This window comes from Setaria italica, chromosome IX (assembly GCF_000263155.2).
Source record: "Setaria italica strain Yugu1 chromosome IX, Setaria_italica_v2.0, whole genome shotgun sequence".
Lineage (NCBI taxonomy): Eukaryota > Viridiplantae > Streptophyta > Magnoliopsida > Poales > Poaceae > Setaria > Setaria italica.
The window spans coordinates 7,814,214-7,839,479 of record NC_028458.1 but is presented as its reverse complement, the minus strand read 5'-3'; the positions used below and the strand labels follow the sequence as shown (position 1 = coordinate 7,839,479).

The 25,266-nt window shown below is 46.7% G+C and overlaps 3 protein-coding genes across 4 annotated transcripts in view; all 3 read right to left on the bottom strand.

Annotated features, from left to right (window-relative positions):
• Positions 1-2,345, bottom strand: part of LOC101780657 (beta-glucosidase 8) — a 4,534-nt gene extending 2,189 nt beyond the window's left edge. The window contains exons 1-6 of the mRNA XM_004981997.4: positions 1,893-2,345; positions 1,624-1,682; positions 1,080-1,155; positions 919-990; positions 735-822; positions 113-356 (exon numbers count right to left, since the gene is read on the bottom strand). Coding sequence (XP_004982054.1) covers positions 113-356; positions 735-822; positions 919-990; positions 1,080-1,155; positions 1,624-1,682; positions 1,893-2,157 — 804 coding nt within the window. The 5' untranslated portion in view covers positions 2,158-2,345. The remainder of the gene's footprint in view (positions 1-112; positions 357-734; positions 823-918; positions 991-1,079; positions 1,156-1,623; positions 1,683-1,892) is intronic.
• Positions 2,346-3,163: 818 nt separating this feature from the next.
• On the bottom strand, positions 3,164-15,341 carry LOC101780260 (LRR receptor kinase SERK2). Its single transcript, XM_004981996.4, has 12 exons — positions 15,049-15,341; positions 7,563-7,681; positions 7,317-7,449; positions 6,961-7,032; positions 6,609-6,752; positions 6,456-6,527; positions 6,299-6,364; positions 6,139-6,209; positions 5,874-6,014; positions 5,101-5,442; positions 3,991-4,385; positions 3,164-3,813 (listed from the first exon to the last, which is right to left on the bottom strand). The coding sequence occupies exons 2-12, from the start codon at positions 7,627-7,629 to the stop codon at positions 3,499-3,501; spliced, it is 1,818 nt and encodes a 605-aa protein (XP_004982053.1). The 5' UTR covers positions 7,630-7,681; positions 15,049-15,341; the 3' UTR covers positions 3,164-3,498.
• Positions 15,342-18,888: 3,547 nt separating this feature from the next.
• On the bottom strand, positions 18,889-24,416 carry LOC101779582 (protein OPAQUE10). Of its 2 annotated transcripts, none has more exons than XM_004981995.4 (9): positions 23,865-24,416; positions 22,613-22,704; positions 22,108-22,258; positions 21,097-21,228; positions 20,847-20,996; positions 19,941-20,750; positions 19,690-19,845; positions 19,425-19,594; positions 18,889-19,332 (listed from the first exon to the last, which is right to left on the bottom strand). In XM_004981995.4, the coding sequence occupies exons 1-9, from the start codon at positions 24,078-24,080 to the stop codon at positions 19,194-19,196; spliced, it is 2,016 nt and encodes a 671-aa protein (XP_004982052.1). In that variant the 5' UTR covers positions 24,081-24,416; the 3' UTR covers positions 18,889-19,193. The 2 variants fall into 2 exon arrangements, with proteins under 2 accessions (XP_004982052.1, XP_004982051.1); XM_004981994.4 differs by having other exon boundaries at positions 19,941-20,768; positions 23,865-24,412.
• Between the last annotated feature and the right edge of the window lie 850 nt (positions 24,417-25,266).

Below are 25,266 nucleotides of genomic sequence, written 5' to 3'. Positions count from 1 at the left end.
GTCAGTGCATCAATTCTATTTTTGTCGTAGACAAGCATGCTATCCTGGTACTAATACTGAAACGTATCTGCAATAATTTCTATTTGTTTCTTCTTTTTCAGTAGAAAGATACCTGGTATTTATTGCGGTATCTTGCAACTGCAGTAGCATGAGATAAGAGAATGTTATGAACAACAATGTAAGGTTCTGTTGCTGAGTTGCCACCGGCAGCACATTGGGTGCATCGGTTAGGGGGGTTAAGCCCCTTATCATAGCCAAGGAATGATACTATCCTTGGCTCATTTAATGTGAACCAGTTCTTGACCCGATCGCCAAAAGTCTTGAAACAAAAATCGGCATAGTCAGCGAATATGTCCCTGCAGAAAAATAATATCGAAAAACCCATTACAGATTATGGTAAGAACAAATGAAATATATACCTAGATAGAACAAATATCACTTCATGCTTGTCCATGAGGGTAAAAGTACTAAGCCATCATAAAATTTGCCTAGATGTTGATGCAAAATTTTAAAATCAAACCACTATCCCATCTTTGAATCATCGCAACAGGATAAATGGCAATGTTTCCAGTACAAATTCATATATTACTTAACAATGAAGCCATGAGTCTCAACTATGTGTATCAAATGTAGGCAAGGTCATATAGTACAAGACCCTACCCGCAAAAAAATATAGTACAAGACCCTACACATATTTTAACATGAACAAGATAAGAGAGCTGTTTCTCACTTACACAATTTTTGGGCCTAACCAGCCTTTGTACTTCTTCTGAAGCGCAAGTGGAAGATCATAGTGGTTAAGGTTGGCGTAAGGAGTAAGCCCTGCTCAGTTTTGAAGGGAGCATTCAGAGAGAGAGAGAGGGACATAGTGTCACTGCAAAATTTTTGAAGGCCGGATTTTCGTGTTTGAATCATTACCTTGCTTAAGCATGTGGTCTATAAGATTGTTGTAATACTGTACACCTTCTTCATTAACTTTCCCTTCGCCATCTAGATAAACCGAAGGTACATCAATGGATCTGATACTCATACAACTAAACAGTTCGAGTACATGCTGTTTTTCGAGTCAGATTATGTACCTGGGAAGATCCTGGACCAGGAGATTGAAAACCGATATGCATCAAAATTCAGGCTTTTCATGAGATCAACATCTTCCTGTAGTAGCATAAAGACACCAAATATCAGATTGACAGAAGTAGTTCCTAATAATTTTCTAAAAGAAGAACTAAATCCTGGTTCAAGAGGTTTCTTAATTCTTACCAGCATTGTTTCGAGATTTCCTAAAATCATATGCTCTAAAGCAGTTTGATGCAACAAACCTAGCTTATGGCATGACATTGACCTTTGCTCAGAGCCCAACACTACTGAGAAACACAAGAAGCCTTAAGATTGCTTGTTCCCAGATTTGATTTTACCTTCTTTTTTTTTGTGAGGAAGATTTGATTTTACTTGGATACTCCTTTTTTTCATATTTCTTCATGTTAGGAATAAATTTTGATAGAACTACATAAATGAAAGCATCCTCATGGCCAGTAAAATAACAATCATGGTCTGATCCATCAATCAACTAAAAGATTAGGCAATAAATTTAAAACAGAGGTGGGAAATATGATTGCGACGTGCCTTGTAGCGGTGATATTCATCAGTTGTAACATCCGCGTTCGCGTCTCCAGCAATCTTTCCTGTTCATCACACATAAGAGAGCGTCAGCATCCATGAATTTCATAGCACAAGCCTGAACATTCCATTTTCTATCCCTCAACTCGAGGCTTGAGCAGCCCCTCATCACTAGACATCGACTAGCGTGCGTTGCAAATAGTACGAAATATGAACAGGAACTGATTACTTGGGAATCAGTGTGCTTATTAGCAGCCAAGGAAGGATCTGCCTACCGGGGGTGTGGACGAAGGGGTCCCAGATGGAGGGCCCCCGGCCGTTGGTGGACGCCGCGCCCTCGACCTGGAACGCCGACGTCGCCGTCCCGAAGACGAACCCCTTGGGGAACGCGTCTCTGCTCAGCCCGCCGGTGTCCGCCCCCACGGCACGGACGCGGAACCCGCGGCCACCGAGCGGCACCAGCGCCAGGGCCAGCATCAGCAGCTGCAGCCGGCGGCAATGCGATGCCGCCAGCGGAACCGCACACCCCGCGGCGCCCATCCCAGCGAGCGCCAACGCCAAGCAGCCGCCGCAGCTCAGCTCAAGCGTCTCGCCTCCGTCTCCGTCTCCTTCCCCTCACGCTCACAGGCAGTCACTCTCGTCGGTGGAAGTCAAGTGAGTGAGTGAGTGAGATAGATGCCTGCCTTTTGGCAGCGTGCGAGTAGGATACCTGCCGGTCTAGTCCACCCACCACGCGCACCGGCGCACGTGATGGGCCCCGGCATCTCGGGGTTGCGGGCTCGGCGAGCTCCACTCCAAGCTGATCCGCCTCCGGGGGCGGGACGGCGCGCTGCACGCTGCTGAATGCTGAATTGCTACGGCGTGTTTGGGAGGAGGGGGCTAAATTTTAACCCCCGTCACATCAAATATTTGGACACTAATTAAGAGTATTAAATCTAGACTAATTACAAAACTAATTACATAACCCCTAAGCTAAATCGCGAGACGAATCTATTAAGCCTAATTAGGTCATGATTTGACAATGTGGTGCTACAGTAACCATTCACTAATGATGGATTAATTAGGTTTAATAGATTCATCTCGCGATTTAGTCTAGAGGTTCTGCAATTAATTTTGTAATTAGCTTATGTTTAGTCCTCCTAATTAGTATCCGATGCGACGGGTCTGTCGGGTAGCCCCGGGTTGGGTGCGATCTGGCACCGGTGGTCCGTGGAGGCATGGCTGCACTCTGCAGACTTGACGGCCCGTGGTTCACGGCTCGTGTTCGTGTCCTTGGCTTGTGAGCAGTGTGTACGGATGGCAGCGCCGTACTGTGCCAGCCTCGGTCTTGCTCGCCATCACTGATCACTGTCTGAGTGATTGGAATCGAACACTCCATGAGCTGTGACGCACTACAGTACAGCAGGTAGATTCGTGCTGCACCGCTGCATATGGACCAACGGTCCAACGTGACGGCTTCCTCTGCTGCTCACTTGACAGGAGCAACTGAGAAGCAAGTGGTCGATGGTGGAATATCTGAAGCGATAAGGCAGAGCAGATCTAGCCAGACTCTGAAAAAGTCGAGCAGATGAAATAGAAAGTCAACACAGAGCGCGTGATAGCAGAACACAACCCAATGGACGCCGACTCGACTTCGTCCAGCCGGTGCTTACATGTGGTTTGAACCGGGCGGCACATGCGTCTCCAGCCTTCCCCTCTACGGAACGGGCGGCGCGTGGTTTGTTTGAATCATCGCAACGATCCGTATACACAGCACTTTACTATATGATACGTACCGTAATTATCTATCAACACCAAGTAGCAGCAGCCATTTCGCTGACAGGTTTCGTATTTACGTCAGCACTGCGACGGCGAGCTCTGCCTGACGCGGCGCCGCCGTCGTTATCTGCCGGCGGAGAGTTCGATGGCGTCCTGGTTGTAGATGGAGTCCTCGCCCCAGTCGAACCGCTGCTGCATCCGCTCGTAGTCCTGCCTCCGCGTCACCTCCACCTGCTGCCACTCCTCCCACCGCTCCGCGAGGCCCTCGCCCTCCAGCATCCGGACCACCTCCGACATGGACGGGCGGTCCTCGGGCGACGCCTGCGTGCACAGCAGCGCGATCTGGATCATCATCTCCACCTCCTGCCCGTTGTAGTTGCGGTTCAGGTTGCGGTCCACGATGGCGTCGAGGTGCCCTTCCCTTTGCAGCTTCTTGACCTGCGAATTCGCAGCAAAGTCATGAGTGTACTGCCAAGAAAAAAAATCATGTGGTGTGTGCACTTTTTATATCCAAACATGAAAGCTTAGAAGAAATTCCATAAAAAAAAAGCTTAGAAGCAAATTCAGGCAACAGCTTGAATTGATCAATTATAGAAGAGAACAGAATGGGCTTACATGATCAAGTAAGAGCACGTCGTCTTCCTCCTCCAAGCGTGAAAAGTCGATGGCACGCTGCCCTGTGACTAGCTCAAGAAGCATTATGCCATAACCGAAAACATCAGTTCTCTCGGATGACTTTCCAGTGGACAGGTATTCAGGGGCAATGTGGCCCATAGTTCCCCGGACTTGAGTAGTCACGGATGTCTTCTGTACATCCACCAGCTTGGCCAGACCGAAATCACCAACGACCGGTTCGAAACCTTCATCAAGCAAGACGTTGGCAGCCTTCACGTCACGATGTATAATCTTAGGATTGCAGTGCTCGTGCAGATACTCCAGCCCACGAGCTGTGCCTATAGCCACTCGCTTCCTTGCAGACCAATCTAATATTGGCTCCCCAGGTTTAAATTCTGAATCGTCGACATGATGAGCGCGTATTAGATGAGAATATATATTACTGCAAAAACATCACTATGGAAGGAAAGCAGAAGTGGCTAACGTTTTGTTAGCTAAAGCCAAAGAAAAAAATGCCGGAGTTTTTCCACTCATGGACGTATAGAGTGCAATATACATTAATGTAATTAGCTATCCATAGTTCCATACATGATAACAGGATGTAGCTAGGATGTACTGTAAAAAATAGCAAACTGACTATGACCTGTCCAATAAGCAAAAATGAAACAGTTCTGATACTGAAAAGGTTCCTACTGAAAAACAGTTTACATATCCTCAACAAAAGAAGGAAATCTCAGCTAACCCTGACCCTTTCCAAGTTTAACTATATGATAAATCTCAAGCATTATTAGGTGCCATAAATTGGGGCACCCACTCTGTACGACAGATCTACCTCACCTACCAGGCAAATTTAAATCATTTTAACACTTACTACAAACCAGTGGTGCAGAATTACATCTTACATGATACGTAGATCAAGGTAACTGAGCATATGAAATATGTATTTCAATAGAAAGTTACCTAAAGGCACAAACAGAAGTCACTAAGCTAACATCTTAATCCATCGATTGCGTAATCTATAAGCACCCGTGGTCTGAGGAATTTCATGTAGCAGTAATAGTGCAGAAAGAAAACAAGTGATATCTGGTTGAGACTTAAGAAAGAAAGTACCTCGTAGGCGGTAGGCTACGCTAAGATTCTGCATGAAAGGATAAACAAGTAGGCGCTCTGTTTGTGTAGTACAGAAACCAATCAATCTTAAAAGATTCCGGTGAACTGCAACGCTAATTAGCTCAACCTCACGCAAGAAGGCAGCCTCTCCTCCAGGACTTTCATAATCAGTTAACCGTTTGACAGCAATCTTAGTGCCATCAGGTAGTGCTCCTTTATACACCTTCCCAAAACCCCCTTGTCCAAGAACATTTTTCTCACTGAAATTATCAGTTGCAAGTTGCAATTCTCGCCATGCAAATCGTTTCAACTGGCCAAATGCAATTCTACGATCATCCTCACCTGGGAAGCATAAATGATTGGTTTGGTTAGTTAAATGCAAGTCTTTTCAACTGTGGAACTTGTAAGATTGACATGTCGTCTTAGAAACATGGCTACATATGCTAGTTTCTACCGTGACATTGCCATCATCACTTCATCAGTACTAAACTGGTGCGGTAAGAAGAATATGCCACTCAAAAGAAGTACACTGGTATACATAAACCAGTTCTGGAAACCATGGTCTTTGTTATATAACTCTATTTGAGCTTCACCTTTTTTTTTTGAAAAAAGAGAGAACTGAGTTTCAGCACTCCATATGTCCACTTAAACTTATTGGTTTCATTTCTGGCTCAATACATGATGAAATTATGTGCATTGCAGTACTTCTTTGGCTAATGAACAAGATTTAGCTGCAGCAAGGTGATGAGAAAAAAATGCAGCAGATGCACTACCTGATACATCCACAAATACTTCACGTAGATGGTTTTTCCTCCTTTCATTACAGATAATAAATAGAGTCCCTAGGATGAGAAGCCCCAACACACCTCCAACTGTTCCAATCACAATGCCTATTTTCGAACCACGGGATGAACCTATCAAAAGGCGACAAGATTATCAGATGTCTCTAATTATTTGACAGACATCCAATAGAGAGTCTATTCTCTGTGTGGCATATATATGATAAAGAACAGAAAAAAAAAATGCATGGCTCGTTACCTTGGTAAGACACATTTGAGGCGCATGTATGGGGGAAGTTTGCTCCACAGGTCAAGTTATTACCTGAAAAACTGTGAAGGAAATAAACCTTTGTTAGCTCTCAAAGTTAACAAACATGGATGGCACATAAATCTTACAGTGATCACTTATTCCACAGTACTTGTAACGTGCAACTTGAAAGAGTTGAGGAGGTATTTGACCAGTGAGTTTATTGTAAGCCAGCCGACTGCCATCATGTAGAAAAAAAGTAAATATATTGCAATGATACATCTATGTGGCGCTCTTCAGCAATAGTCACTAACAGTGTTAAACCTTACATGTCTGTCAAGCTTGAGATGCTTGCTAGCGTTTCAGGAATAGATCCATTGAGATTGTTTTGACTCAGTATCCTTGATAAGAAACAGAAACGAAAAATGGGAACGTCAAGTCATAGAATATTCATAAAACAAAGGAATGATTCTAGTACATACAGAAGCTGAAGCTTTGAAAGCTGGCCAAGAGAAGCTGGTATTGGCCCAACCAACAGGTTGTCTTCCAAATCTAAGCTCGTCAAACGAGAGAGGTTGCCAAACTGCTCTGGTATGCCACCAGTGATGTTGTTACCAGGCAAGGACCTGTAATATCATACATGGCAGCTTTTAACAAACCTGTTGTTCATGGTGGCATGACATAACAATACAACCATTACGTCATCTAGCAAGGAAACAGAATAGCTAATAGTCAGTTATTCCTACATGCTAATTAGTTCGCATAGTAGCTATTACATCACAGCAACCACCTAAAATCTTTAGGAGCATCATTAATCTAAAAGACTGCACTTACAGAACATTCAAATACTCCAGCTCTCCTATTCTTGGTGACAGAACTCCAGTAAATCCCATAGAAGCCAATGTTCTGCAGGAGGGCATCAGGAAGGTAAACTCAGAATAAACTAGAGGTCCTATCATATGGCTCGATGATGACTTTTGCAGCCAAAATATTCCAGATTGAACGTGCAAATGCATGAAAGCTGATAATTACATGCTAAAGCAAACGCCTTTCAACTGATACTTGGAGTTGTAATGAATGTAGAAAATGTAAAACCAAATGAATCACTAGCCAAGTGATCTATATGGTAACCAATTAGCAGTACAAAAATAAAATAAGAGTGAAGAAAAACAACAAACTCTGCAACTTACACTTGCACAACATTGTTATTATTGTCACAAATAACAGAATTCCAAGTGCATGGGTTAACTTGATTTTGGTTCCAGTCGGAAAGCTGACTGCCAGAAGCATTTAGTTTCAGCTTCATATCGTACAAGGCATCACCTAATTAAACAAAAGATACTTCTTTGTTACTTGTCAGAGCTTGAAAATTATGTGGTGATAGTGGGAGTGAGTTAAAAAAAATGAAATACACATATAATGGGCATGTAAGAAACCTTGACGATCTGATGCTGAGAATGGGAGGAGAGATGCTACAATTAGAATGAGGCTGAGCAGCTCCATCTTTTTCTTCTCTTATTACTGTAGCATCAGAGGAGTTCCTTGGAAAACTTGCCTGATGAGAAAACATACACAAACTGATCATGTTAGTACCAACCCCAGTGGTCCAAGGCTGACCTGATTAGCAAACAAATCAGTTCGGAGCACATAATAAGCGAACAAGACACAGATATGTCAAGTTCTCAAATGCAAATTTTCGTCTTCGTTTTAAAAAAAATACAAATGACTGAGCACTTGTTTAAACTGAATGATATTAAAATTAGTGTACACACATCTGAGCAGCATATCAAGGCTCAACAGTAGCAAGTTTGTCAGACTACTACTACTTATGAGCCCAAGGCCGTGTAATAGCAATAGCAGGCCTGCGTGCCGTTTTGGGCCTCCAGTCCTGTAATCAGTTGACGGCCCACGGGTTGCTGCTTAAGAACCTGAACTCCGAAGGGGAGACATCAAAGAACAGAAACCTAAACCAATCCCTCCCTTCTTCTCCCTTTCGTCCCTGCTCGAGGCGGCACCGCCGACCTCATCGCCATGCGTGACGCCGGCAACCCCTCCTCGCTACCCAAGCTCGTGACATCTGGTATCAGAGCCATTCTCCGCGCAGCTCCTATTGGAAATCAATCTAGCGCCACCACAAATCAAGCCTCACCAACCGCCCCAAGCCACCACCACCACCGTATCACCAAATTCTTCACAATCCAGCACATCACCGTTGCCACCACCACCACCACCACCCCCGCCTCCACCCAAACAACGCGGGAAGAAGACCAGAGCACCTACGCTCACCTACCGGATGACGACCGCTGAAGAGAAGCTTGATCTGTTGGTCACGAAGGTGAAGAATCTCCAGCTCAACCAAGTGAAGCTCATCACCAAGGTAGACGCCATCAACACCTGGAGCATCACCGCGGAGAAGACCGCAGGCGAGCTTAGCAACACAATGAAGAGTCTCACATCGCGCATCGCGGCGTTAGAGGCAGCCACATCTACTGCTCCGTCATTGGCCCCGACACGCGAGGAAGGGGGGCGGGCCATCGGCCACCGCTTCGAAAAGATTCACTGGGGTGCAGATCCAGGTCCCTCAACACCTGATCACACCCTAGTCAAGGGTGAGAATCAAAAACCCAAGCCCATACAATTTGATGTTGAGTTCCCTAAGCATAGTGATAGAAAGTATGGCTTTCATGCTAGTCAAACCTCACTCGGAGATTACAAACTGCCTAGAATTGATTTTCCTACATTTGAGGGAGAGCATACTTTATGGAGAGAAAAATGTAAGTATTTCAGTATGTTCAATGTTCCAATTCATGTTTGGGTTCCTTTTATTACCATAAATTCAAAGGCAATGGTGAGATGTGGTTACAAACTTATGAAGCACAACATTCTATTGATAGTTGGCTTGAACTATGTGTGGCTGTAGAACAAAAATTTGGCAAAGATTTGTATCACAATTATATGAGAGACCTTTTAACCATTAGGCAGACAGGTGATGTGTTAGAGAATGCTAGTAGATTTGAGCAAGCCAAACATAGAGTCTTGGTGCATAACAAAGACATGGGAGAGGTGTTCTTTGTGCAAAAATTTCTTGATGGCTTGAAATACAATATTAGCAATGTTATAACACTGCATAAACCAAGACGGTTGATGTTGCGTTATCCTTGGCTCTCATGTAGGAAGAAATATTGGAGGCAGCAAGCAAGAGGTATTCATCCAGATCAAGGGATCAAACAAAGTTTCAGAACAGAACAAACTCGACATCACCTCAGAGTACTGCAGTTGGTTCTGGCATACTAGGAACAACACCTAGCGTGGAGAAAGCATCAGCCAAGCCAAAGTGGGATGACAAACTATCAGTACTGCGAGCAGCTAGAAGAGCGAAAGGGTTGTGTATGAAGTGTGGTGAGCAGTACAGCCCCCAGCACAGATGTCTAAGGCAGATACCCTTGCATGTATTAGAGGAGGTGCTGGAAACAATTCAAGTAGAACAACCGGCAGAAACGATGAGTGAAGATGGGAGCCAAAGCAGTGATAAGGAGCTGCTCACTCTGTCTATTTGTGCTGCTGAAGGTATACAAGGGAAAAAGACCATCAGGATGCAAGGCCTCATCCAAAACAAAGACCATAAGTGAAAGGTTCGTGCAACAGGCAAGGCTTACAACTGTGCAATGCGAAGCAACGCAGGTGACAGTTGCGGATGGTAGCAAGCTGTCCTGTACTTCAGCAGTTAATAACCTATCTTGGTGGACGCAAGGCTACACTTTTTCTTCAGATGCAAGAGTTTTACCATTACCTTGCTATGATCTTATCTTGGGGATGGACTGGCTGGAACAGCACAGTCCGATGTGGGTCCACTGGAAGCGAAAGAAAATGAGATTTTCACACAAAGGGGCTAGAATCACACTGAAGGGTGTTAAGGACTGTACATCTACATGTCCTCCTCTCAAATTGAAGAAACTAAAGGGACTCATGAGAAAAGGCGGAGTAGCTCAAATAGTTCAAATGTCAGCAATAACACAAAGCTCAAGCACTTCTCCGATGCCTACAACTATTGAACATCTGGTGCATTGTAACAAGGAGTTGTTTCAGGAGCCTCAGTCATTACCTCCTCAGCGAGATTTTGACCACTCCATTCCACTTATACAAGGTGTCAAACCAGTGAATATCAAACCATACAGATACAGTCCTACACAGAAGGATGAGATAGAGACACAAGTCTAGGAAATGTTGATGCATGGAGTCATTCAGCCAAGCAGTAGCCCCTTTGCATCACCAGCCCTACTAGTTAAGAAGGATGGGAATTGGAGATTCTGTGTGGATTATAGGCACCTCAATGCCATCACAACAAAGAACAAATACCCACTTCTAGTGGTGGATGAATTGTTAGATGAACTTCATGGAGCCCAATGGTTCACCAAGTTGGATATGAGATCTGGTTATCACCAAGTCAGACTTAAACCAGAAGATGAACACAAAACAACCTTCAAGACCCACCATGGCCATTGGGAGTTCAAAGTGATGTCATTTGGTCTAACAAATGCACCTGCAACATTTCAAGTAGCAATGAATACCATATTTGAGCCTCTTTTAAGAAAATGTGTGCTGATATTTATGGATGACATCTTGGTATACGGCAAGACCTTGAAGGAGCGCAAGCAACATCTCCAAGGTGTATTTGACATCCTGCAGGCTAACAAACTATTTCTTAAAATCTCTAAATGTTCATTTGCTCAGAAACAGCTAGAATACCTAGGACACATAATTAATGGTCAAGGAGTGGCCACTGATCCTCTAAAAATCCAAGCAGTACAAAATTGGTCAACTCCAACAGATATCAAGCAAGTGAGAGCCTTTCTGAGACTGGCAGGATATTACAGAAAATTCATCAAGCATTATGGTCTCATCAGTAGGCCCCCCACTGACCTCCTCAAGAAAAACACAACACCAACAATGCTTTGACAGTCTCAAACAAGCACTCATTTCAGCAGCTGTACTAGCCCTTCCTGATTCCAAACAGGAATTCACAATTGAAACTGTTGGGGGAAATATTAACGATCTCCTAATGCCCCTTAAAGCAACAGTCATGAAGGCCCAAGCCCACCTGCGGTAATTACGATTACCGCCGACCCAGTAGAGGCAGAGAACATCCCACTCCATCTCGCCCGACCCAGGGCCCCGGGGTCGGACAATCCCGACCCCTCGATGGCGGGACTCCGCCTCGCCCGACCCGCGGTCCCAGGGTCAGGAGCGCCCGACCCCTCGCCGCAAGGCTCCGCCTCGCCCGACCCCGGGCGTAGGGGGTCGGACTCATCCGGGCCCACGAGACAAGTGTCCACCTTGGGCGCAGATCGACGGACGAGGGCGCGGATCTTGTGGGCCCCCCAGCGGTCTCGCCATAAATGCACCGCGGCTCTGGCATGCAGAAAGGCGCCCGCGCTCCTCGACGTGACCCGCCATAAGTACCCGAGCGGAACACTGTAGCCACGACCGCACAGGCTACAGTGGCCGCAGATCCCCCTGATTCGCCATAGGGTACTCATGGCCCGCGTCGCCCGGCACAGGAAGGCGTTCCGCACGTCCTCGCGCCCCGCGCTTCCGGCGACAGGGACGCGACATCCGCGTCCCACGGGTCATCAGCAAGATAACAGAATCGGCCATCCTCCCCGACGGGCACAGACGCCACGACTGAACATCATCATCATGCCTGGCAGCAACGGTCACCGGAGAGATCATCAACAGGATCTGGAGGCAGCCGCCCTCTCCCGACAGACGCGCTGACAGGAGCCGGAGGCCGGAGCGAGGGGTGGCGGCCCTGGAACTTGATCCCTCTCCTTATGTTGTATTTTACTTAGTTCTGTTTATCTCTTTTACTTCTCCACGCACCCGGTCTCACCTGTAACCCCGGTGGCTTCCTTGTGCTATAAAAGGAGAACCGGGGGCCTGAGACAAGGGAGGCTTCCAAGCTAACAGAACACAATCATACCCACCTAGAGCATCAGTGCACACCCAAGAGACCTGGGATCAGCTCCCTCTCTCGCACTCCTGTAACCCCTACTACAGAACCCCGCGTGGGCAACACGAGCAGCTCCCGATACTGGACGTAGGGCATTCCCTTCCCCGAACCAGTCTAAACCCCGTGTCTCCCACGCCACCATCCGAAGCCTTACGCGCATAAAAGAAATTTACTAGTCTTAGTCTTGATCCGCTAATCTTGACAACGACAGAAACTGACGCCAGTGATAAAGGCATAGGAGCAGTACTCATGCAGCAAGGGCACCCAATTGCATATTTGAGCAAAGCACTCAACAAAAAGTCTCAAGCCCTATCAGTAGATAAATGGAAGCTCTATTTACAACAAGAAGTTTTCACCATCTCAACAGATCAGAAAAGCCTCATTCATCTCAATGAACAGAAACTGGTAGATGGGATGCAGCATAAGGCATTTGTGAAGCTAATGGGATTACAATACAAAATAGCATACAAGAAAGGAGAGGACAACAAAGCAGATGATGCCTTGTCTAGAAAACCAATACATGATGAAGTGCATGCCATTTCAATGAGCAAGCCAAGATGGCTGGAGATCATTGTTGAAGACTCTCACAAAGATGAGCACACAAAGCAACCGCTGACAGAATTGTCTCTTACAACTGCCAATGAGAAAGGGTTTACATTAGTTGATGGGTTGATCAGATACAAAGGCAGATTGTGGTTAGGAGCTCATAAAGAAGCACATCAAGTAGTATTCTCCGCTTTGCATGACAGTGGTCTGGGAGGACACAGTGGTATATTACCAACATATAACAAGATCAAATCTCTCTTTGCTTGGCCTAATACGAAGCAAGATATCAAAGAGTATGTCTCCAAGTGTCAGGTATGTCAACAAGCTAAACCTGAGCATTCCAAGATTCCTGGACTACTTCAGCCATTACTTGTCCCTCAACAAGCTTGGCAAATTATAAGCATGGACTTTATAGAAGGGCTACCCAAATCAAAACAGTTTGACACTATATTGGTAATTGTGGATAAGTTCACAAAGTATGGTCATTTCGTTCCATTATCTCACCCATACACAACAATGTCAGTAGCTCAGTTGTTTCATAACAATGTATACAAGTTGCATGGGTTACCACAAGTGATAATATCAGATACCACAAGTGAGATTGGGTGTTCACAGCAATCTGTGGCAAGAACTGTTTAAGCTATCAGAGACCACCTTGAATATGAGTTCCTCTTACCATCCACAAACTGATGAGCAAACAGAAAGACTCAACCAATGCTTGGAAACATACCTGAGATGTATGGTACAGACCTACCCTACCAAATGGTCACAATGGTTTGCATTAGCAAAATTTTGGTACAACACAACCACTCATTCATCTCATGGGAAGACTCCATTTGAAGTTCTTTATGGGCATCAACCTCGACATTTTGGTATCACGGTGAACCATCAATGCACAGTGCCTGATCTGGACCAATGGTTGAAGGATAGGAATGACATGTCTGCTGTCATCAAACATAATTTGTTGCGAGCTCAGCAACGTATGAAACACCAGGCTGACAAGAAAAGGCAGGAACGACAATTTGAAGTGGGTGACCGGGTGTATGTCAAATTACAACCTTATGTCCAGATGTCAGTCGCCAAGAGATCAAACCAAAAACTGAGTTACAAGTTCTTTGGATCCTATCTGATAACACAGAAAGTGGGGCCTGTAGCATACAAACTACAACTACCTGAGACAAGCCATATTCACCCAGTCATACATGTGTCACAACTGAAGAAAGCTCTACCTCCTGATACCGTGGTAAGCAATGATGATAATCTCAATTGTGTCTTCCAAACAACTGTATGCAATCTTGTGCAGGTTCTTCAGCGTCGACTCCAGAAGGTGGGCAACAAGATGACTCCTTTCGGACTAGTGCAATGGCAAGAGTTACCTCAAGCCTGGGCTACCTGGGAGAATCTGCAAGCCTTGAAGTTAAGCTTTCCTTCCTTTGATGACAATATTGTGGGGTGAAATGCATTACTCAATTCCAACTTGAGGACAAGTTGCTTCTTAACAAGGGGGGAATGCCACAGATTACTACTACTTATGGGCCCAAGGCCGTGTAATAGTGATAGCAGGCCTGCGTGCCGTTTTGGGCCTCCGGTCCTGTAATTAGTCGACGGCCCACGGGCTGTTGCTTAAGACCGTGAACTCTGAAGGGGAGAGACATCGAAGAACAGAAACCTAAACCAATCCCTCTCCTTCTTCTCCCTTTCGTCGCTTCTCGAGGCGGCGCCGCCGACCTCATCGCCGTGCGTGACGCCGGCAACCCCTCCTTGCTACCCAGGCTCGTGACAAAGTTGTGCTGAAATGCTGATTTTGCGAGCCCTTTAGTGGAGTAACGCAGTGAAACAAGCAGAGTATTATTCCCCGAAATAGTACATGAGACAAACGCATGCATCGATTTTAGGTGTGTTGGACAAGAGCAGCCCACCCCCCTGACTGATTTCCCCCCCATTCTACCCAACCATCCAGCTAGCTAACCTGAGATGGTCCCAAAATCTCTGTGGCACATAACCCCTGAATTCCCAATCTCCAACACATTAGAATCCGAATTTTGATGTCTACGAATCACGGGCATAGCAAGATGTCGAGATAATATTCGAGAAGTTAATTTCATAAAATTAACTACGGGGTTAATCAGAAACGAACTGAACGTTTCCAGAGACTAGTGCATAACTGAATCCCAGCCAAAGCAAGCAAGGGAAGTGACTTAAAATCGAGGAAGAGGTCCGGTTTAGTGGTTTGTTGGCTTCTTGCAAAGCTTCGAGAACGAACGAACGCGAACACACACAGACGTCGACACTCAGACGCAGAGAGAGAGAGAGAGAGAGAGAGAGAGAGAGAGAGAGAGAGAGAGAGAGAGAGAGAGCGCACTGACCTGCGTGACCCGCTCGCCGCCGCGCGCCCCGAGATTCGCAGGTTCACACCGCCTCCCGCGCCCCCATCGCCCTCTTCTCCTCCTCCTCCGCCGCCGCCGCAGCCGCGCGTGTGAAGGCGTAGGTGGACGACCCGGCAGGTTGACTCGAGGCGCCGGAATTGACCGCTGCGGCTGTCCCGAGACGGGAGCCCATCGCTTTTCTGGCGGGCGGGGCGCGGGCGCGGGCGCCTCGGCTACTGGCCTACTGCTAGCACTCTCCAGCAGGTTTCCTCCCTCCCACTGTCCGGTAAACTGGTGGCCTGGTGGGTGGGTGGATCTTTCGAACCTCCCTTTTCTCGCCTCCCCTTCGGATAAGGTGGAATTGGACTTTGGCGGATGCTCATGCAGCCTGCTGTGATCGCTTGGGTGTTTTCTTTCGCCCGTAATTGGACGGGCGGGCTCTCGGCGCCTGTCCGGCTCCCGCGGATTCGCTGGCTGGTCGGTGGTCGCTGCACGCACGGGCGCACGGCCTGTTGTCTGGACGTCGCTTTCGAGTTGGGTTGGCCCGGTTGGGCGCATACTTTTGTGTCTGGTCTGTGCCCTGTTTTATGCTGTCCGGTGGGGCCCCTGGTAACCGGCTCATCATGTTGGACCCTTTGCTTGCTGTATGAACGGTTTTTTTTTTTAGCAAATTGGTCTGTGAACGTTGTTGGAAGCGTGCACCCAGCTCGATGGATTTCGGCTTGGGCTGAATGACGGTCCACCCGACAGGTTTTCCAAGGTGAGATTGGTGAATAAACAGAGCGGTTCAGGTACAGCAACACGGTGGGTGGTACTGGTACAAGTAATGGTGGCCGACCGACCCATGATTGTTTGTCCAGTTGGAACGGAGGACCGAGGACACGCGAACGGGCCGTCTCCCACGTCTGCCGCGGCGGCGCGTCCGAGCACAGCTCGAACAGGTTATCTCCAAGTACGGTTCGCGAGTTAAATACCAAGGCCGGAAAGTCCACTGGCTTTGTGCCGTAAATCATTTTTGAGGGAAAAAGATCAGGAACTTTCCCAGCTTTAAACCAACGGAAGATGCTCGTCTGGTCCTTTTCTTTTTGGTGAGTGTGCTCGCCTGGCACCATCCTTTCGCTCCTCCGGCCAAATGCCCTGATGCACTGTTCCCCGCATCTGATTCTTGTGCCACTGCCTTCTCCTACGTGGTTTTAGTGGGTGTTTGATACGAGGTGCTAAACTTTAGCAAGATCACATTAGATATTTGGATGCTAATTAGGAGAACTACATATAAGCTAATTATAAAACTAATTGCACATGTGGAGTCTAATTCGCGAGACGAATCTATTAGGGCTAATTAATCCATCATTAGCAGATGGTTACTGTAGCACCACATTATCAAATCATGGACTAATTAAGTTTAATAGATTCATCTCGTGAATTAAACTCCATCTGTGCAATTAGTTTTGTAATTAGACTATATTTAATACTCCTAATTAGTATCAAATATCTGATGTGACATTTGCTAAAGTTTACCAGCAGGTATCTCTATTCATGCCTCCATCTGCATGTCTCTGGACTGTTGCGTGCATGTCAACTGGACAGACTGAATCGCGATTCGCAGGCATATTTGCACTGATATACAATTTGCAAAAAGGAAATAAAAAGAAGGCACGCGCAGGTATAGGGATGCACATTCCAGCTAAAGGCTACAGCAACGTACAGCTGCACGGCCTGTTGCCCTCACGTAGCTTTCGAGTTAGGTTTGGACGCATACTTTTTGTCTGGTCTGTACTCTGTACTCCGTTTCAGTACACATAATCTACTCTCTTTTATTTTAACACAAATGTGCAGCAGAACTGAAAGCAACATGGCCTGGTATATGACGCATGTGATGCACAAGGATGGTGGGATTTTGCTCCAGAATTCAAGTTGTTGTTGCCGGAGAAACTGTAAATTAAATGAACCATTTGTGTGAGCGTCGTCCGCTTTGCAGACTGGAACAGAAGAACCGAAGAAGCGAGTGGTTTCCTGCACTCCCAGTACGTAAACGTAGCTTTCCAGCTGCATCGAGTGAAGAGTGGCACCCGCCAGCCGTACCTGGTGTGGTGTGGCGACTGGTGAGCCAGATTGGGCCAGGCCCAGCCCGTAAACGGCCCGAAAAAGCTCAGCACGGCCCGCAGTGGATAGTGCCTGGGCCGCCTCCCCGGCACGCTGAGCCAACTCAAGCCCGGCACGATTTTTAGGCCGGCCTGACAGCGGTGCGTATTTCCTAACCCTAGTATATAAACTATTTTTTCCTTCCCCTCCCTCATCTTTCCCCGCACCCAGCCGCCTCCTTCCGTCCCACCTAGCTCCCCTCAACCCCACGACGGCACGACCCCTCCCATTCCCTCGGAGGCGTCATGGGCAGTGCCGACTCGGCACCCCGGCCTCGGCGCTTAGCGACCTCGGCCGCTTGGCGCGGAAGAAGCCCGTCGCCCGCCGCTCACCTGCTCCCTTCCTTGGCTCCCCGCCTCCCTCTGCTCTTCCTCATCTCTACTTCCCCATTCTCCTTCCCCGCCCCCGCCCCTCCCCTACGATACAGCAACAGCGGCGAGGTGCCCCTGCACCTCTTTCTCAGCTAGATGGCGATGGCGGCGAGGTGGACCCTGCCTCCCTTCAGCCGTGAGGCGCGCCGGCAGCAGCCAGCGTTGGGGAGGCACGCCAATCGCCGCGGCCGCCACCGCTGTGGGGGCGCTGCCAGGAGCCGCGCTGGCTGCCGCTGATGGCAGCGATGGGGACTCATTTTTTATGGATTTTGTGATGGATTTAATGTCTGTATATTCATGTACTGGATTCATGAGCTTTGGTGATTTTTGTGGTGAATTTGTTGATTGATTCTTGCATCTTGATTCGATCTATTGTTCCTCTCTTGCTTGCTTTGTAGTGCCTGGCCTGGCACTAGCACAATAGTGCTTGCCGTGCTAGTGGGCTGGCCCGATACGATAAAAAAGCCATCGTGCTGGACAGGCTAGCAGTTTGGCACGCAGTGCCGGTACGGTCTGGCATGAAAAAACCATCAGACCTGATAGTGCCGGACCTATTCAGGGTGGGCCAAATCGGGTTAGCGTCGGGTTAGCGTCGGGCAGCCCATCTGGCCATCTATAGGTGAGCGCCTCGCACTCGCACAGTCGCACCGGCCCGGGTCGAGGAGCGCGTCGGGTCCTCCGCTGCGGTCACCTGTCGTAGTGGCGTGTCCGCGCACAATTGGCAACACTGCCACGAAACGGACCTAACGCCGGAAATGGAGACCGTTGGACTTGGAGTCTTGGACAGGCCTCTGGTTTTTCATTTTGTCTGGGGGTCAGTTTGCTCATCGGGCACTATCAGTTCACTGGTAGTGCTACCAGCCTACCGCGCCCCTTTCTGTTTCTTATATTCAATCTCGTTGACTGATTCATGTGCCACTGTCCTACTTTGAACATGACGAAAACCTCGACCAAAGATTACTGCAAAAAAAAGGTTCTTGATTATAATCACCGAGTAACGCATCACCTTTAACATTTTGCTCATGAAGAGAACGGGATGGGTATCGCCTTTGATGTTAGAGGTCAGTTGATAAAGGCAATCGAAACTTGCAGAGCTTAAAGGTGCTACTCCCTCTGTTTCAAATTATTATTCGTTTTGGACTTTCAGATATATAATTTTTTATATGCACTTAGATATATATTATATCTACGTATATCTAGAAAAATTAAAATGAATAGGCATGAGTCTGCCGCGGTGACGCCCGAGCATAACTACCAGGTAGCTTGAACTTTCGAGTGCGGTTCCTAACGTATAAAAACAAATCGGTTATAACTATAGAATCATGCGTTGAAAGATCTCAACTCTCAAGCAACCCCTATACAATTGCACAAAAATTATCAGGTTATAGCTAGATTGTAGCTGATCACCCATATATATGGCTATATCGTTCTGTACATGAAGAGGACAGGATATCAAATTAACAGGTGAGAGGTGCCTTGACAAAAAGTTTCCAGATTCAGTTAGCTCGAAGCTGCTGTGAGTTTAGGCTACATTCTACTGGAGTCGCTCCATGAGAGCTGCTTTTACCGGGAATCTGAACTTTCTTCTAGCTCTGGCTTTTCAGGCAGAATGCGGGTCCCACACCCATCTTTTTACACCTTCAGCCGTGCACCAGGATACACATCAGAAACCTTTTCGTTGTCCATGTTCTTAGCCCTTCTTGAGTCGCTCTGAATTGATTTTTCTGAAAGTGATGGCATAACTCTCGTGAAGCTTCTCTCCTTGCTTCTCCTGCGGCAGTGCAGGACAAATGGATTATGATAGAAGATCTGATGTCACTTTCATACTTCGCAGCAAAGCTGTAATGCAACGCGATAACATACCTGAGATGGACCATGAAGAACACTGCACCAACAAGGGTAATTCCTCCGGCAACTGATTTCAGCACCCCTTTCCCTGATTTGGGAGCGTCATCTTCAGACCTCTGAGCAGCGATGCTATCCTGAGCTATATTTTCTGATTCCACGGGTTTATCAACAGATTGGGAACCTTCCTGCACAGCAGAGGGACGTTAGGAATGCTTTCGTGCGAAGGCGGTATGATTTATTATAAGAGTGACAGGCTGATCTTGTGCGTTTCAGGAGGCACCATTTGACTCGTATCGCTGAATTCAGGATTCAGCTCTTCACTTGTGCTATCATTTGTCATCCCAATCATACTTGGCTCTATATTATTCTCAGGAGTGATGCTATCCTGAGCTATATCTTCTGATTCCACAGGTTTATCAACAGATTGGGAACCTTCCTGCACAGCAGAGGGACGTTAGGAATGTTTTCGTGTAAAGGAGGCATGATTAATTATAAGAGTGACAGGCTGATCTTGTGCGTTTCAGGAGGCACCATTTGATTCGTATCGCTGAATTCAGGATTCAGCTCTTCACTCGTGCTATCATTTGTCATCCCAATCATACTTGGCTCTATATTATTCACCGGATCTTCAGAAACCATTGGCAATTTGCCACCCGTAGTGTGTGTTGGGTTCAGCCCTGAGTGTGATTCGGAACTCAAGTCTGATGGCTCCCCATTTAACCCATGTCTCGATTCCTCGCAACTTGAACACACTGACTCCCTATCACAGGCAAGGGCGTCACAATGTAGATTCATGGTGCCAGTGTCCTTTTGGATGCATTCGCCCTCTTTTTTTGGATGATCAGCTAATGTTTCCCCATTTCCCTGAATAGAATGATCTAGAGACTTGACTTGTCCATCATAAATCCTTTCTGAATCTTCAACAGGATGAGCATTCAACTCTGGATCATTCTTGTCAATTTCAAACGCCAAATGACTGCTTATGGAATCGGACTCTTCTGAACTTAAAGAGCATTTAGCCGTTCTCGTTCTTGAACATTGATCAGTTGCAGAATGAGTAGAATAAGATTCTTTATCATGATTTTGTGGAGTTGAATCCACGGACTCCGAATCCACAACAAAGTTCAGTGATCCCACTGATTCAGCAAGAGATTTTTCTTCATGCATACCATGACCACTTTCACCATAGCCTTCACTTTCTTCCTTAGGGTTAGGGGCATTGCTTAATTGCGAAAGCACAGCTGCAAAATTATCTTCGTCAACTGAGTCCTCAGGTTCTAGAACAGATAGTCTACTTTCTGCTTCATCAGAGTCATAATTTGTGTCCCCGTGCTCGTCGTTCTGTCCATCAAATATTATCTATGAAAAATAGATACTAAGTGAGTAAATATTAAGCAGGTGCATTAAAAATAAAACCAACCCTTTCCAGAAGCTTGCCTGCTGCTGCAATGCTTTGGAACTGTCACGTGGACTGTATCCACTTGAACCGGAAGAACTGTATTGTGGCTGCTCCAGACTTCTACAGATACCTCCAACAATATAGTTGGGCATGGATATTGTGTAGGTGACTATATCAAAATCAGGGACCTACCACCATAGAGCAGGAACATGTAAATTAAAGTTGTAACAGTAGTTATAATTGAAAAATGCATTTCTTAAATAGGTTATGCTAGAACCTAGGACTTACATTTAGGCGCATCATGTGAGACTTTTTAGATACTGATCGGATGCATATACAGACTTTCCGAACATTTCTTTTTTCAACCACATCAGAAGGGGTAAACAGATCAATTCCAGCTAACCCAAGGATTTGACATATCTGGAAGGAACAAAGATTAATTATCAAGCAACCCATGGTGAAGAAATGTAACATCAAGCCAGTAAAGTATATGTGACCGCATTGAGCTGCAAGTATCAACCAAAATATCCAGAAGCTTATGCGGTCGATGTAGTTTGGGCAATAAACTTAAATATTCCCACACATCTATTCTATATATGCCACCTGGGCTTCTAGGCCATGGATGGAAGAGGGGCCCGTTATTTTTATTTTCTGTGGTTAAAATTCCACCAGGTCTCAAACTTAGGACCATTAACTTTTCTTATGTGGTGTATTGTCTACCCCAACACTTAACCCAAAAGTTGGCTTGAATCAGAAGTAGGAAACTAAGCAAGATGAGAAGATACAGCATCAATCACAGAGATGACTTGATCCAATTTGCGTAAATTACATTTTTTTGCTGAGAATTTGTACCAACATGTAGACAAACTTGGAAACTAGTAAAACTACTGAAGTTCACTGCAAAACAGCCAGGATATACAGATTTGTGGTTATTCCCTAATGTTTCTTCAATTACTGCAACAACCTTAGCCTGTAGAAACTCACAGGGAAGTAGTACAGAAGCCATCAATAGCATATTCAGTACTGGTTTTAGAGCTCTTGATGCCCAAAATATCGACAGAACATCTCAAACACCATGGGCAATTTACACTGATCAAAACTCATCAGACTAGCTACTTGCAATGGGTTTTTCATGCTACAAAAATGCTTCACTCAAGCTCCTTTGATGAAAAAAAATCAAGGATTTATTTCAATTTACTTTTACCAAAACAAATGCACTTCAACATTTTTTGTTCTTGAACACACTTAAAGTTAAAATAAAAAATAGTGCTCAAAAAGATATTAGTACCAATGACCTACCTTTAGAAAAGAGTCAACTTTCGAATAGGGCATGTACTTTCCATTGCTCCTGCCAAAGGATAGTTTCTCATAAATATACACTTTTGATTGCTTCAGTTGCTCTCTGTTCTTTTTCAGTAACCTTTTCCATAGTACTTTGGAAACTTGAAACCTGTCAGCATGAAAATAACAAGTGAGCAGAATATGCACATCATCAAAAGACAAGCAAGTAAACAAGTGTCAGGACATTGAGACCGGTTAATATATCACAGAGAGAAGAATTAATTATCAAACAGTTCCAATATTTCAGAAACCAGATATCCAAGGCATTATTTCTTCTAATTGAATGACTTCATAATGCAAAAGCAAGTAGACACGTGCAAAGAGCCAAAAATAACTATCTGTGAGCAAAAATATGCCAATCAGTGGGATCCAAGATTTCTGAAGTTACACCATATGCATAGAACAAACATGCTTATTATTTTTGTGCATGCAGGAAGGACTGGTGAAGAAACCAGAATCTTACAGTAATTCTCCATCAGCAAGAAGGTCAGCAACTAAAACGTCTTCATCAAACCTAAGATGAAGAACTTCGCCAAGCCAGATTTTTGTTTGTTTCTGAAACAAAAATTAAAATAAATAGAGATGAAGTCAGTACAATAATTACGTAAGTGAAGATAGTGCGTATAATCTTCTGATTTGTAGAAGCAGGATAATAAAAAACAATCTTTTTAATAATAACTAACAAAGAGTTTGTTTTGTATGAGAAACAAATTTACTTTCTAAGAATAGTTTTAGGGTGTTAAGTCTGCATATCAAGTATTACAGCATATTGGCAATTCAATGAGCTGTATCCAATGTATTGTTGTTGTAATCCACAGCAATTGAATTAGCTATGCCTCACTCGATGCATTGTGTTTTCTTAACAAATCTTCACATATTGAATGAAATGTCTATATTGTGTTTGCTCGTTTTTCAAGAAAACTAAGGTTTGGGAGAGTATTGAAGTAGCTATATTCAGCGAGGACCATGGTCAAGCCTTTAACTCAATTTCATCAGAAGTTGGAGAATGGATCATAAGTTCATAACAATGTGATCTTTTACTATCGCTGTTGACATGGTGAAATGGTACAGCAAGCATAGGCCATTTTTTACATCTGCTACAACATAGCATTGCAATATATACTAGTTGAGTATATCATATTGACTGATAGATACGAAATGTGTCAATTTTAAGTTTTAACATGACAGCGTATCTAAGATTTATATTCCAAAACTCCCCCAGATCTCTAATTTACCACAATTTTAACATCTGGAAATATTTCTGCAACAAGTAACTGAAAGTACAGAACAGTACTCTATTCAATAATCCAACAGAGTTGAACCCAGAAATAAGCCAGCCATAACTATAAATAATTCAGTCGGCAACTGTGTAGTCCATAACATTGCCTTCTTAGCCTACTGCATGATCCCTCGTGCTAAAAAAAATCGAATTTACCGCACGGATTAATATTATAACATCTGGAGTGCGAATCCTATGAATCAATCCTGTCAAAAAAAATCCTATGAATCAAGAGCACCCCGCGAAACAGATCGCATCAGCCTTCAGGACACACACGAGCATCACTCGAGAATCTTGCCGGTGGTACAGACGCCAGCCGCAGAAGGCGGAGGCCACTCCGCTAAACCGGCCGGCACCGTAGCTCCAAGCAAGCACTGTTCCATTAGCCCCCGGTTGCCCACGGCCCCGATGACGCAGAAAAGCTTGGTGCGCTCACCTGCAGGAAGGCGTCGTCGAGCTCGCGGAAGGTGGACGCGGACGACGCCTCATCCACGCGCACCGCCCCCGCCGGTCCTCCCTGCTGCTGCGCCCTCCTCATCCCCACTCCCCCTCCTCGATCGCCGACTATCACGTCAAGGGGCGCCGCCCGCTTCCCGAGGGTGCTCCAGCTCAGATCCTCGTGCGCCCCGCCGCGCTCGGCGTGCAGGCTCATGGCTTCCGATGCCTCTGTCTCTGCCTGCTGCTTTGCTACCTGCTCCTACTCGGTTACTCGGCTAGTACTCCACTTCAGCGTCGTCAGCGGCGGTGGAGGGCGCGTGGGCGACGGGGTGGAGGCGGAGGCGGGGGCGGGGGCGGCGGCCGCGTGTCGCGTGCTGCGCCGGAATAAGCGCGGGCGCTGCTTCACCTGCGCGGCATTTACTCGCGTATTTTTCTCGCGGCGGACGACGGGGACATGATTGGATTTTCCTTCCCGTGCGGTGCGGTGGCGGGCGCGGTGCAGCCTGCCTGCTTTGCTTGCCGAGGCGGGCGGGGGGCGTTGGGCGCGCTCCGGGACGCGTGTGCCCGGTTTAATTTCTGCGGGGCCGATCGAGCCAAGCGGCGTTTGGCGTGTGCGGCGACGCGCCGCGCCGCGCGCGTGTTGTGGCCTTGAGTCAGCGAGCGCCGCACGAGCGCTAGCGACTCTGCGGGAGCCGAGCCGGGACAAAAGCGCGGGACGAAAGGGACCGGGCTCGAGCCGTGGACGTCCGATGCGCCATCCGGTTTGTGTGGCCGCGCCGGGTTAGCTGATCGCTAAGGCTAAAGCATGGTTTACGGGATTGCGTTAACGTGTTTGGGGTTGCGCGTGTTCGCGGCAAGGATAATTGGCAGCGGTGCATGCACTACGCTTGACGTTTGATAGTTGGCTTGCACACATCCTGAGCCATCGGATCTTATTTGGAGGGTGGATGGGCAGCCGCAAGTTACGTGGTGGCTTGCTGAAGGAAAGTCACCGGATCCGGCTCCGGGAAAATGCCCCAACTCGCCGCCGCGCACATCCCCAGCCCCGCCGCCGGACATGCTCCCCAGGGGTACGGTGGGCGACGTGGGACAGGAGAGCCGTTCCTTGTCGCCATCCCGGATGCAAATCCGGTTGCCGTGCCGGTCTCTCATGGGTGGCAGCCCGCATGCCGCCGTCGGGAGAGCAGCAAAATCCTAGCGTGTCGTCGCCGGCGCGTCTGCCGAAAAGCAAGAGGAGAGCCAGCACCTCGGCGTCGCAGCCTCCACGGTGGGTACGAAGCGCATCGCCGCCACGACACGCTCTGTGGGGAAGGGAGTCGATGGGCGGGCGAACACCCGGCTCATCGTGTCGTTTGGTGCTGGTGCCGGTGCTGGAGAAGTTCTCAGAGCCGTCGGAGAAG